The 13,908-nt window shown below is 41.5% G+C and overlaps 1 protein-coding gene across 3 annotated transcripts in view; it reads left to right on the forward strand.

Moving 5' to 3' along the window:
- Positions 1-13,908, forward strand: part of RASAL2 (RAS protein activator like 2) — a gene marked incomplete at its 5' end in the record, with an annotated part of 242,109 nt that overhangs the window by 99,393 nt on the left and 128,808 nt on the right. For all 3 annotated transcript variants that reach the window (XM_081947703.1, XM_081947702.1, XM_081947701.1), the window contains one exon: positions 5,545-5,672. In XM_081947703.1, coding sequence (XP_081803829.1) covers positions 5,545-5,672 — 128 coding nt within the window. The remainder of the gene's footprint in view (positions 1-5,544; positions 5,673-13,908) is intronic.

The following is a 13,908-nucleotide window of genomic DNA, read 5'->3' on the forward strand; positions in this document are numbered from 1 at the left end:
CATCTATAAATCTAAGTGCTATAATTTTGAGGGGTGAAATGCCCTCACTAGGATGCGATCATCAAAATATATATGGTGCCTATAGCTGGCTACTGAAAATAAAAAGCATTTTGGAAACACAACAGCAAAACAAGTTCTATCTTCCATTGTTGAATATTCGTCATGGGCTTCTTGTTGCTGCTGGTTTCCAAGACTACCAGAGTAGGAAATACAGAACAAGCTTTGATATTCAATCATAAATTAGACGTTTATTAGACTTGTGTTTTCCTCTGCTTAAAAATATATTAGAGACCCACAAATTCTTAAACAATTCCCCTCTCCCTCCCAATCAAGTTTTTAGGTCTTGGAGAGTCTCAGAACTGTGTGATTGAAGTTATCAACCCTTAACTGAGATTTGGAGATGTAAGGAGATTTTTTCTCAAATGTCACAAATTGCTTTTGTGGCATAAGAAAGTGATCCTATGGCCCTTGAATTGAAGCTCACAGTTTTTCAATGAAAGACATAAAAGAAAATAAATGCAATATATAGGAAAGTAAGAAAACCCGAATAAAAATAGGTAGCAAAATGCAAACCATTGTTTCTTTTGCTCAGTAATCCACTAAGGATTTTCAGAATCCTTTTTGGAAAATATGCATTTGTATTTACATAGCACATTTGCATATCTTGTCCTCACTTAATCACCTACATTATTTATGTCAAATTTGCAGGGGTTTATATTTTTCATTACTGAAAATGTGTACTTTCCATTATTACAGTATTCACATTCCTGCATTTTAATACCACAAGTGTGTCTGGTTCATTGACACATAAAAATCATTATAGGTATTCACTGCACTACATGCCCGAGCCCTCTAGTTGTTTAAAGCAGTTTCAAGAAGAATGATATAATTAAAACTGCTACGGACATCTAGGGATTAAACTCCATTCCCATGGAAGGTCTTGTTTAAAATATGTAAATTAAGATAAATAGAACATTATTTCTTCAGCCAAAGAGTTTATAGTCAACATAAATAAAACTTACAATCTTTATATATAGAAATAAAAGAATGGTGAAAGATAGAAATAAGGTAAGCAAAATTATTTCAATGATAAGAAAAATAATAAGCCTATGAATAAGAAGTTTAAGGCCTTCTAGGCAAGTATAACAAGTGTTTTTAAAACTTGACTTAGGGACCATTTTGGTATGGTCATAGAAATGAAAAAGGATGAAAAATGATAGGATATAAAGAGCCATAAACAATGAGAATGTTAAAAAAGATAGAACTTTGAAAGTGATGAGAAACCAGTGAAAGAAGTAAATATGCTTCAGTGGGAGATGCTGTGATCATTTGGAGAATGATAGTATTATAGGAAGGAAAGACCAGCAAGGTTTGGCTCTTTATGCATTTTCTAAACTTAATGGAACTCCATTAATGATTTGTGTGTGTGTGTGTGTGTGTTTGAACTTTTCCTTTGTGCCTTTCCCTTGCCATGGATTTACCACCCACTAGTGGTGAAGTTTGATTTGCAAGTGATGCTACTACAGCACAGTATTTTTGGTCAAGGTCAGTGAAAATGAGAGTATTTCTGAGTCATATAGAAAACACAGATTGTCCTGTATAGATTTATAAATACATTTACAGAAATAACAACCATACGTTTCCTCCTGTTTTGAATTTCTTTTGCAGTCCATTAGTTGTCTGCTTGATACTTGGTTTTTAAAAATTATAAATGAGTCATTCCATTCAAAAGGACTCAAGGGAAGTGGGAAACAATATGTCATATGCCAAGTCTAATAATAAATGCTTAATTAAATAATAAAATCTTAATTTTATACGTTGATTTTTTTTACTCTTAGTAATAATTTCAATCAAAACTAAAAAAAGTTTCTCTTGAAACTCGAAAGACATAATATTTGCGATAGTGGTGATTATCTAGCTCAGGTGTAGGATGAGGGTGGAGGTTCATTCTCCGTGCTTGTGGGTTGTTTTCCTAATGTTTCATTACCAGGTTGGGTAACATCTTCAGCAGAGTTCAGGGGATATTAGTGTCAGTGTTCTTCTGCTTATAAAGGCTTCGTGTGGTCAGTAGGTCTGGTGATGAGGAGATCATGTCAGGTAAGAATCATGTTACGTGAGGGTCTTGTGATGGGTCTTGTGATTGGGTCAGGTGTGAGTTGCATCAAGGAGGGTCTTGTGATGGGTCATGTCAGGTGAGGGTCATTGGGAAGTGAAGTGCTGGTTGGGGGCTTTCATGGGTTGGTTGAGGGTTATGGCTGTGTCTGGTTGACTGTGCGGTTGATTTCAATTCTCGGGTTCATAGGCTGGTTGTAAGTCGATGTGTCTGTTGATGGAATTGCTTGTAGAATGCCAGGCTTGTGCGTGGTAGGTGCTTGTGTGGCTGGTGATTCTTGTATTGCTCCAATATAAGAAAATGCATAAAGAGCCAAAGCCTTACTGGTTTTTCCTTCCTACAATTAAGAGATAGTATTAGATAATATTTTAGATATGAAATGTAAAACATGGTACAGATAGTCTTTGATTTATGACCATAATTGGAACCAAAATTTATGTTGCTAAGCAAGATGGTTAAGTGAGTCATGCTCAATTGTATGATCTTTTTTTGCCCCGATAGTTAAGTGCACAAGTGAATCACTGCAGTTGTTAAATGAATCACGCAGTCATTAAGTGAATCCATAACTGTTGACATTGCTTGTTAGAAGCCAGCTGGGAAGATTGTCAATGACCCCAGGGTGCTGCAACCCTCCTAAGTATATGCCAGTTGCAAAGCACCTGAATTTTGGTCACATGACTGTGGGGTGCTGTGACAAGCTAAGTGTGAAGACTGGTTATAAATATCTTTTAAAATACCATTGTAATTTTGAATAGTCACTAAATGAATGGTTGAAAGTTGTGGACTACCTGTACATCAATTGAGAATGTCAAAGAACGCATAATTCAATTGATTTAGACCAGTGGTGTCAAACTCTTGGCACACGGGCCTACCCCCAATTTAGCGAAGGGGGAAGAAGTCACAATACATCACATGACGAAAACATGATGGCACGAGTTTGAACCCTTGATTTAGGCCAAGTGTTCTCAAACTCTTCAGCTCACTGAGCCATTCATGAAGTACAGATTGTTCAGCAACATCCATTTATTATATGAAAATAATTCAATAAATACTACTTTAATAATACTACAAATAATAACAACAGCATCGATCCCTTGGATAGTCCTTGAGGATATTGACCACTTTGGAAAATGCTAGTTTAGACTGATTTAGATGTCATACCAAAATTTAGTTTGATCCTTTGCCTGAGCTTCTGCACATAAAGAGCCACAGACATGTCCTTGGAAAAAATATCTGTTATTGTCACAAATATTCTTGGCTTTCTTCCACTCCTTCCCAAGACAGTTCTTCCTCAAAAGACATGTTTCCATCAATCTATGATTCACTAAAATTAGCTCTTCCATGCATAAATATTTTCAAAGTCACTCACAATGGATTTTTTTTTAAAGATTTGGAATTCTGAAACAGTATTCTGTAGACTATCTATACATAATGTATAGGCTTCTTTATAGAGAGAGCATGAGTAATGTCTCCACTTTAAATTATTCCCTATCTGAAAAGTCTTATAGGAATTTTCAAAGTTTTGTTGTTGTTTCAGTATTTTTTAGAGGAGTCAACTCGAGAAGCAGTTTGATGGCCATTGAAAACAATGAACAAGATTGTTTAGAAGAGGTGGTAACCTTTTTTTTACAGAATTTCTTGCTGTTGTGGCATTTTCCTGCAGTAGCATGGATTTTGTATCTACGCATTTTCAACTGTTTTTCAGTTCTGTGATTTTATCCTCTCAGTCATTAGAATATTTAATAGACATACTGTAGGTGGATACACTCTATCAGCCCCAATCATATAGATCCAGCCAGGATCTACTTCATCAATTGACTGTAATAATAATCAGTATGCAAAGAGCTTTGAGTTCTTTGTAAAATGCCTAAACATTTGTAATTGAAAATTGTCTGCCATGAATTCTGTTGAGCAAATTACTGTCTCAGTTTCTGTTCTTAAAATAAAATGTGTCCCATTCTTACACTGATGCCTCTGATAAGATAGCATATTTTAGATTGTAGGCAACAGCTCAATTGAGGTTGTATTTTCCCACACTGTATGAGCAAGCCATGGCAATCCCAAGGCTCGTGCATTTTTCCTTCCCTGGACATTTAGTGTAGCAGTATCTCCTTTTTAATAAAAAGAAGACCAGAAGAATAGACTAGCCCAGTGATGGCGAACCTTTTAGAGACCGAGTGTCCAAACTGCAACTCAAAACCTACTTATTTATCACAAAGTGCCAACATGGCAATTTAACCTGAATAATGAGGTTCTACTACCTAAAATAATGATAAGCAATGCAGAGTTCAGCTAATTGTTCTTAAAAAAAAACATGATAAATGCACTTTGTGCACCTTCATTTCGCCCCCTGCTTTTGAAACATGTCTAGCAACAATAAACAAGAAAAACTTTTGTAATATCATTTCTCTTTCCCTCCCTCCCTCCCTCCCTCCCTCCCTCCCTCCCTCCCTCCCTCCCTCCCTCTGCATCTCTCTTTCCCCCCCCCCCCCCGTTGGGGGGAAGAAACCCCTGAACTGGTGCTGGGTGGTGGGAATGACGTCCGAAGGCCGACAAGCCCAGAAGTGCTCATGCTCAACTGGCTGGTGGGAAGGCAGGGCATCCCAACACAGGCAGCTCTGCAGGAAAAGAAACTGTTTTGTTTTTTTTGCCGAGCCGAGCTGACATAGAGTCTCATTGTGTCTCCACGTTGTAATGGGCTTCAGGAGGAGGATGGGACTCTTGTCACCACCATTGTGAAGAGCGCAAATGAAAAACTTCACTCAATCAATTCCAACTTCGCGAGATCTTTTTCTTTCGTGAGAATTTGGAATTGATAGAGTGAAACGCAATGGAGAAACATGATTGGAGCTGGACTGGGGTGACCCACAGACAGGGCTCTGTGTGCCACATTTGGCGCACTTGCCATAGGTTCGCCATCACGGGACTAGCCTGAAGTTCACTATGCTTAATACTTATAGTGGGCGTTATGGATTCCCATCATATCTGCACTAAATCAATGACATCATTGATTTGTAATGGTGGTATAAAGAAATTGCATCACATGTACAAAATTTGCGAGAGACTTAATCTACCTTTGTATACCTTTATATTGCGAGCTAAATAAAAAGCAACTTTTTTCCAGTTTGGAAATTGCTTGGCGTGCACCTCCTTAGGTTAAATTTCACATACAATTCATAGTTCTTGGCATAGATACTGTATAGTATTGCTAAAGCTGGTTAGATTAACAAATTGTGATAATTTGAGTAGGATTGCATAAAGAAGGGGTTTGTTTGTTGGATTTTTTTTATAAATATGGTAAGCAATACTATAAGATGCAGTCCTGACTATGTCCCAGAGGGAATAAACATGCATATTTTTGCTCTGCTAAATCTATATTTAGCAGCTGAGTGGGTAACTGACATGTTCTAATTATGCTTTTTTTTTTACAGATGTGAAAGGACCTGCAACTCATAGACTATCTTGTGGTCAGTCCCCTGATTCAGAAACTATAATATGGGAGACAAAGTACTGTATTCTGACCAACAATCAGCTTGTGTTGCTGACCAAGGAAAAGGAGGTAAGAGAGACTTTGTTTTTTCTGACTACCAACATTTGAATAGATTCCAGTTTGCTTGTTTAAAGTATGTGCATTTCATCCATTACCCTGAAAGGTTTCCAGACTTCATCTGCTTCTTTATTTCTGCCTGCCACCCTACCCCACCCATCCAGTTTGAAGATAGAAATCTCACTGATTGCATATGGCTTCTGGATGCAATTCTAGGTGCTGGGTATCACCTGTAAAGTCCTTCATAGGGCCTGGCTACTTCAGGGACCATTATTTTCCATATCCTGGGTCCTCTCAAGTGAACAAAGTCATCTTCTAGAACAGCGATGGCGAACCTTTTTTGGCTCGCGTGCCACAAGTGGGGGGAGCGCAGTTGGGTCGTGTGCGGGCGTGCCGCACCCATAATGCAACGCGCGACCCCCCAGTGCGCATGCACGCACAACACGGGAACCCCCCATTTTTACATGCTTTTTTCACCCTCCCCAGGCTCCAGAGGCTGTATAGGAGCCTGGGGAGGGCGAAAAGAGCCTCCCCCGCCCCCCCGGAGGCCCTCCGGAGGCTTCAGGGACCATCCGGAGGCTTCCCTGACGCCTTCCGAGCGCTTAAAACCACCCTCCGAGCAAACCGGAAGAGACTTCCGGGTTGCTCAGAGGATCATTTTAAGCGCTCCGAAGGCATCAGGGAAGCCTCCGGACGGTCCCTGAAGCGTTCGGAGGGCCTCCGGGGGGGCGGAGAGGCTCTTTTCGCCCTCCCCAGGCTCCTATAAAGCCTCTGGAGCCTGAGGAAGGTGAAAAATAGCTTTGAAAAAGGTGAACTCACGCATGCCCTGACAAATGGCTCCGTGTGCCACTTGTGGCACGCGTGCCATAGGTTCGCCATCACTGTTCTAGAACCTAGGAACTATATCTTTTCATGGAAAGTTATTGCCCTCTGGAATACACCTCCCCGAAGATCAATACATGTAATCCTCGACATATGACCATAATTTATTTCTGTTGCCAAATGAGACAATAAATAAGTGAGATAGTTTTGTAACTTTTGCCCCATTTTACAACAAAGGTTGTAAAGTGAATCACAGCAGTTGTTATAATATGTTTGTTAAGCGAATCTGGCTTCCTCGTTGACTTTGCTTGTCAGAAAGTCACAAAGGATGATCACATGACTCTGGGACCCTGTAACTGTCACAAATACATGCCAATTGCCAAGCATCCAAATTTTGATCATGTCACCATGGGGATGCTGCATTAGTCATAAGTGTGAAAAACTGTCACTTTTTTTCAATGGAGTAATATCAAACAATAACTAAACAAATGGATTGAAGACATTCATTGATTAACCTGACTAACATCTAAATACCTATCTGATGGAGGGGACTTTGGTGCTTTCTGAGCTTGGTTGTTTTCTTGCAGATGTTTTATTACCCAAACTAGGTACATCACCATGGAAATGTTACCTAGTTACCTGGATAATAAAACATCTGCAAGAAAACAACCAAGCTCAGAGAGCACTAAAGACCCCTCATTTCAACCTTGAGCTACAAATATTCTCCTATAATTATCTGTTTTTTAAATAAACTGCTAAAAACCTGTTTGTTCTCTCAGGCTTAGTGATAAGATGGTGGTTGAGACCCGCTCCCCTCCCCCTGTTTTGGGGTACTATTTTGGTCTTTTTGTTATGGGGCTAGTAATTCTGATTGGTTTTATTCACTTTTCTTTGATAAATGGAATGGAATATCAATATCAATACCACTTAGACTTATATACCGCTTCACAGTGCTTTACAGCCCTCTCTAAGTGGTTTACAGAGTCAGCCTATTGCCCCCAACAATCTGGGTCCTCATTTTACTGACCTCAGAAGGATGGAAGTGAGTCAACCTTGTGCTGGTGAGATTTGAACTGCCAAATTGCAGGCAGCTGACAGTCAGCAGTCAGCAGAAGTAGCGTGCAGAATTGCATTCTAACTATTGTGCCACCACGGCAGAACGGAATGGAACGGACCTTAGAGGTATTCTAGTCTAACTCCCTGCTCAGGCAGGAAACCCTATACCAGGAGGGTAAAACTCAATTTCATTGAGGGCCACATCAGGGCTGTGGTTGACCTCAGGGGGCCGTGCAGGCATGGCCGACTGAGTGGGCGTGGCAACTGAGTGGGTGTGGCCAGCTTGATGCCACTCATTGGGTGTGATAGACTAGATGGGCATGGCCTGCTTGACACCACTCCCCCAACTGCTGGCATGTTTCCACTTCGCACTAGGTAGACCAGGCTGAAGCCATGCTGGCCCAATGTTTTCTCTTTTATTGGGTAGAATGGCCTGAAGTGACGCTGGCTTGATGTTTCCTCTTCACACTGGCTAGACTGGACCGAAGCCTGCTGGCCCAATGTTTCCTCTTTGCACTGGTTAGACTGAAGCGACACAGATACAGCAGGCTGAAGTGACGCGGGCCGGCCCCTTACATTTTCCAGGATGGCCCTGTGGGGCAGATCCAACCACATCGCGGGCTGGATTCGGCCCATGGGTCTTGTGTTTGACACCCTTGCCCTATACCAGTGGTGGGCAACCTTTTTTTTCAACTGAGCCAAATCTCGCCAAAACCACGATTGAAATTTATTTTGAGAGCCGCATTTTTAAAACCGAAAATACATAGGATGGTACACTGTTTTTAGTTTCAATAAGTTTTTATTGAGAATATTCTGCATGCAAGTATCCACATAGGTCGGGAGGATACAAATAACACAACTAATAAAACAAAAACTTTAGAACGATATTATTTCTCGATAACGTTAAATTCCGTAAAATTTGCCTTACAATGTAGAGAAAATTACATCCTGACAATGACTGACAAAGTCACAACCACTAATGTGAACATTGGCCTTGCATTTCCTTGGATAGTTTGAGTAAGTCAGGTTTGTATGTTGTTGTTTTTCATTTCATCTCTCTTTCCCACTTTCTTTCTTTTTCTTTCTCTCTCTCTCTCTGGCTCTTTGACTCTCTCTCCCTCCCTCCCTCTCTGTCTCCCTCTGTCATTTTCTCTGGGTGTCTATTTGTCTGTCTGTCTCTGTATCTCTGTCTCTCTCTCCTCCTTCCCCCATCTCTGTCACTCTGTGTGTGTGTGTGGGGGGGTCTGTCTGTCTCTCACTCACTCTGTGTGTATGTGTGTGTGTGTGTCTGTCTCTCCCTCTGTCTCTCTCCCCTCCCTTCCTCTCTCTCTGTCACTCTGTGTATGTGGATGTGTCTGTCTCTCACTCATTCACTTAATCACTCACTCTGTGTGTGTCTCTCTCTCTGTCTGTCTATCTTTCTCTCCCTCCCTCCCCCGCTCTGTCTGTGTGTGTGTGTGTGTGTGTGTCAGTCTCTCTCTGATTCCCTCCCTCACTCCCTCTCTCTGTTCCTCTCTCTGTCTGTCTGTCTCATTCACACACACACACACACACACACACACACACACACACACACACACTGTGGTCACCTTGTTGAGTGTTCCAATCACATTTGAAACACTCAACAACTGGCCTGCATTTATGCTGCAAAATACCATAAATGCAGGCCAGTTGTTGAGTGTTTCAAATGTGATTGGAACACTCAACAAGGTGACCACAGTGTGTGTGTGTGAGTGAGACAGACAGACAGACAGAGGAACAGAGAGAGGGAGTGAGAGAGGGAATCAGAGAGAGACTGACAGAGCTGTACGCGCGCGCCTGTTTTCCACAGCGTGGAGCAGCGGTGAGATTCTGTGCGGCGAGCGATGATTCCGGGGGCCATCAGTGTGGGGGCAGGGTCTCCCCTCGCGTTCCTCATCTTCCCGGATGGCCCCTGGAATCATCGCTCGCCACGCAGAATCTCACCGCTGCTCCACGCTGTGGAAAACAAGCGCGTGCGCACAGCTCGGAAAATTACAGCCTGGGAGACTTGTCACTCGGCTTTTGCAGAAGCTTCCCTCCGAAGCCCGAGAGGAGGGAGGGGAGCCGCGCTTCGGAGGGAAGCTTCTGCAAAAGCCGAGTGAGAAGTCTCCCAGGCTGTAATTTTCCGAGCTGTGCGCACGCGCTTGTTTTCCACAGCGTGGAGCAGCGGTGAGATTCTGCGTGGCGAGCGATGATTCCAGGGGCCATCCGGGAAGATGAGGAACGTGAGGGGAGACCCTGCCCCCCCACTGATGGCCCCCGGAATCATCGCTCGCCGCACAGAATCTCACCGCTGCTCCACGCCGTGGAAAACAGGCGCGCGCGTACAGCACGGCAAATTACAGCCTGGGAGACTTGTCACTCGGCTTTTGCAGAAGCTTCCCTCCGAAGCCCGAGAGGAGGGAGCGGAGCGGGCGCCCGGCACACTGAAGAGCCGCATTAAAATGTGTAAAGAGCCGCATTTGGCTCGCGAGCCGCGGCTTGCCGACCACTGCCCTATACCATTTCAGACAAATGGTTGTCCAATTTATTCTTTAAAACTTCCAGTGTGGGAGCATTCACAACTTCTGGACACAAGTTGTTCCACTGAATAATTGTTCTTTTTCATTAGAAGCTGCCGAGACATTTGTCTGAAGTGGTATAGGGTTTCCTGCCTGAGCATGGGGTTGAATTAGAAGCCCTCCAAAGTCCCTTCCAGCTCTATTATTCTGTTATTCAGAATAACTCATTATGGAGTCGGGCAGTATCATAACTGAAAAATTAAATTAAATTGACATTTGTAGCCACCATGAAATCTTGTGTTTTAGCAAAGCAGATATTACCAGTATTCTTTTCATAACATTTTGAATGAAATTTTGTATTATCATGGTATTATAAAACAAAATATTGTAATACTCTCATATTTTAAATCCACCAATGATCCATAGTTTATGTTGAAGATATTATTCTTTTTTATGTTTTGAGTCAAATAATATGGGAACAAAATAAGAAGAAAAAGTTTGGCAGCAGTTAAAAAAAGAACGTAGATATTATTTTCATTCTCTAGTTTGTAATTCTTTTTCTTATTAGACAGTAATAGACTTTAGCCTAAAGAGACCTGAACAGTATGCTGCACGTTTGGGCTGCTGCATTGAAAGACACAGGTTTAACTTCAAAAACATTTTGATGTTCTTAGACAAAAAGAGATTTTTGCCATGCCTTTAGTAGTCTAGGCAGCTGACTGGAAATGTAGAAAAATGCATTAGTATTTTATTAAAGCTGGAAACATGTATGTCCTTTACAATTTATGCAATTCTAAAGGAAATTTCATTTAGTAAAAATAATATATTTTATCAAAGCCAATTCTAAACTGTTTCAAACAGAAGCTTAACAGTTGTAGGTTTGGCTCACCGACCATTGATGTGAAAGGACTATCAAAGTTTACTGGGTATATGTAGCCATAAAGATCATGGAATCCTACCCCAAGCCATAGGTAACAAGCAGTTAATTTTGCCCCAAAGCAGGGGCCATAATCTCATCTGGCTACCATTTTGGGTAATTGGGTATTGTGCTTGAGGCAAGAACCATAGGCCAGAGAGATAATATGGACAGGTCTTGATGGAGCAGCTAGTGGGATGAAGAATGAGTTCAAGGAGTCAGCATAGTAGGATATTTTTCTTTGGGAGACAAGTTACTGAGACTGAAGTAAAGAGCTACGGTTTTATGGAAACAGTAGCTGCAATGGACTATTATAGCATCTGTATAAAATTTCTGTGTAATACCAATTGTTCTACACATGCTTTCTTACCACTGCTGTTATACTTCTTGGCAGGCTAGGCTTAAAATACTTGAACAAGCATCTAACAATCCAGGAACTTTGATAAATAATTTATGGTAGAAAAGCTGGGAACACACAAATATCTTCCAAGTCCCCATCCCTGATGAAATACAGAACAGGGGTGTCAAACTCAAGGCCCACAGCCCGGATCCGGCCCGCAATGTGGTTGGATCCAGCCTGTGGGGCCATCCTGGAAAATGTAAGGGGCCGTTCTACGTCACTTTGGCTTACTCACGTTGGTCCACTCATGTTGTTTTGGAACGGTCTATCCAGTATGAAGAGGAAACATCAGGCCAGCATGGCTTTGGCCTGGTCTACCCAATGCAAAGAGGAAACCTGCCAGCAGTTTAGGGAGTGTCGTCAAGCTGATCATGCTTCCCCCAGTCAGCCACGTCCCCCACAAAGTCAACCACAGTCCTGATGCGGCCCTCAATGAAATTGAGTTTGACACCCCTGCTCTAGAATATGGAAGAAACTGGCTGAAGATCATTTGGATCCTCAATAGTAAACGTTGAGAAATCCTGGAGCTTCTGGGAGGTGACAGAAAGTTGGATAAGAGCAAATATGGTCCCTGACTTCAAAAAAGAAAGAAAGAAGCGCCAAATAGTTATTAAGCATTAGTGAGCATCAATACCCAGAAAGACATTGAAGCAAACAATAAAACTGGCTATTTGTAAAAGTAGCTTGAAGACAATGCTATGATTGCTAAGCATCAGCATGACTTTGTCAAAAATAGGTCAAATGAGACAAGCCTTGTCTCCTTCGACAAAATAACTATTTTATTGAATAAGGAGAATGCGATTCAGCAAAATGTCTGCCAAGTTTAGCATAAATTGTCATTGACAAGCTGTTAAAATGAGGGTTGGCTGGCACTACAGTGAGATAGTTCCATAACTGGCTGGGTAGCCATATTCAGAATGTCAACATTAATGGCTCTAGGTTGAATTGGAGAGCAGTGATCAGCATGTTCCTTGGGGATCTTTCTTGGGAATAAAATTAACATTTTTATTAATGACCTGGATAATGGTATTGATTGGTTGGTTATCAGATTTGCAGATGAAAAAGATTGGGAGGACTGGCCAATACATAGGATAATAGAACGAAATGATAATACAATCTGAACAAAGTGGGTTTTCACTTTGGAAAGTGGGGTTTCCTCAAAGGGATGAAAAGCTGGCTGTGTAGCCTTGCATGGAGGATACAGGGGTCTACTCAGTCACATGGGGCTGGTTGGTCCCAGGACAACATTCTTTCTCTCTCTTTCTCTCTCTCTCTCTCTCTTTCTCTCTCTCTCTCTCTCTCCCCTCTCCCTCTCCCTCCCTCCCTCTTCCCCCCCCCTCACACACACACCTACCTACCTACCTGCATTAACAACTCTTAGTCTCTCCCCATCTTGGAACTCTTCATTTTTGTACTTTCATAATGTTGTTTTACATTAAACAAATTAATCCTAAATTATTCAGTTTTTAATGTATTATATTGATTAAATTGTATACTGCCCAGAGCCTCTATGTGAAGGAGATGGGCAGTTAAGAAGTTTGTTATAAAAATAAATAAATAAACAAGTTGGAAGACTGGACTAAGAGGAGCAAGATGTCCTTCCACAGAGAATAATACAAGGTTTTACATACACTTAGAACGGAAATATCTAGGGCACACAATAAGATGGGAGATTCATGACTTGGAAGAACCCATTAGATTAAAAACTTGATAAATGAGCATGATACTGAAGACTGAAAACAAGCAGAACATGATATCTCATTGTAACAGAGATATTAATTATCAGGTCCCTCAATACCAATGAATACTACTTACTATTACTACTACTACTACTACTACTACTACTAATAATAATAATAATAATAATAATAATAATAATAATAATAATAATAATAGTCCTGGTACATGCAAATTGAAGTTGAACAACTGTGGAAAAAGAATTTCGTGTGTTGTCCCGATTGTAATTGGAGCCCTTGGAGCAATGTGCAACAATGGCAACCAAGGCAGGCAAGGTCCTAGAACAGTGATGACGAACCTATGGCACGCGTGCCACAAGTGGCACGCGGAGCCATTTGTCAGGGCACGCGAGGCACTTCTCTGTCAGCTGGCCAGCGTGCATGCGCGCGCTGGCCAGCTGAGTTCACCTTTTTAAAAGCTATTTTTCGCCTTCCCCAGGCTCCAGAGGCTTTATAGGAGCCTGGGGAGGGCGAAAAGAGCCTTCCCCCCCACCCCGGAGGCTTCAGGGACTGTCCGGAGGCTTCCCTGAAGCCTTCGGAACGCTTAAAACCACCCTCCGAGCAAACCGGAAGTGACTTATATCCTCTGACGTTACCTTAACAGTTCCTAGGTCCTTGGTTAGGACTCGAGCTGTTGAGCTACCAACCAGCCCCCAAAGGCTGTGAATCTCACCAAAGATATAATAATAATAGTAATAATAGTAGTAATAGTAATAATAGTAATAATAGTAATAATAGTAATAATAGTAATAATAGTAATAATAGTAATAATAGTAATAATAGTAATAATAGTAAT

This window comes from Natrix helvetica (genome assembly GCF_964273705.1).
Source record: "Natrix helvetica genome assembly, chromosome: 3".
Classification (NCBI taxonomy): domain Eukaryota; kingdom Metazoa; phylum Chordata; class Lepidosauria; order Squamata; family Natricidae; genus Natrix; species Natrix helvetica.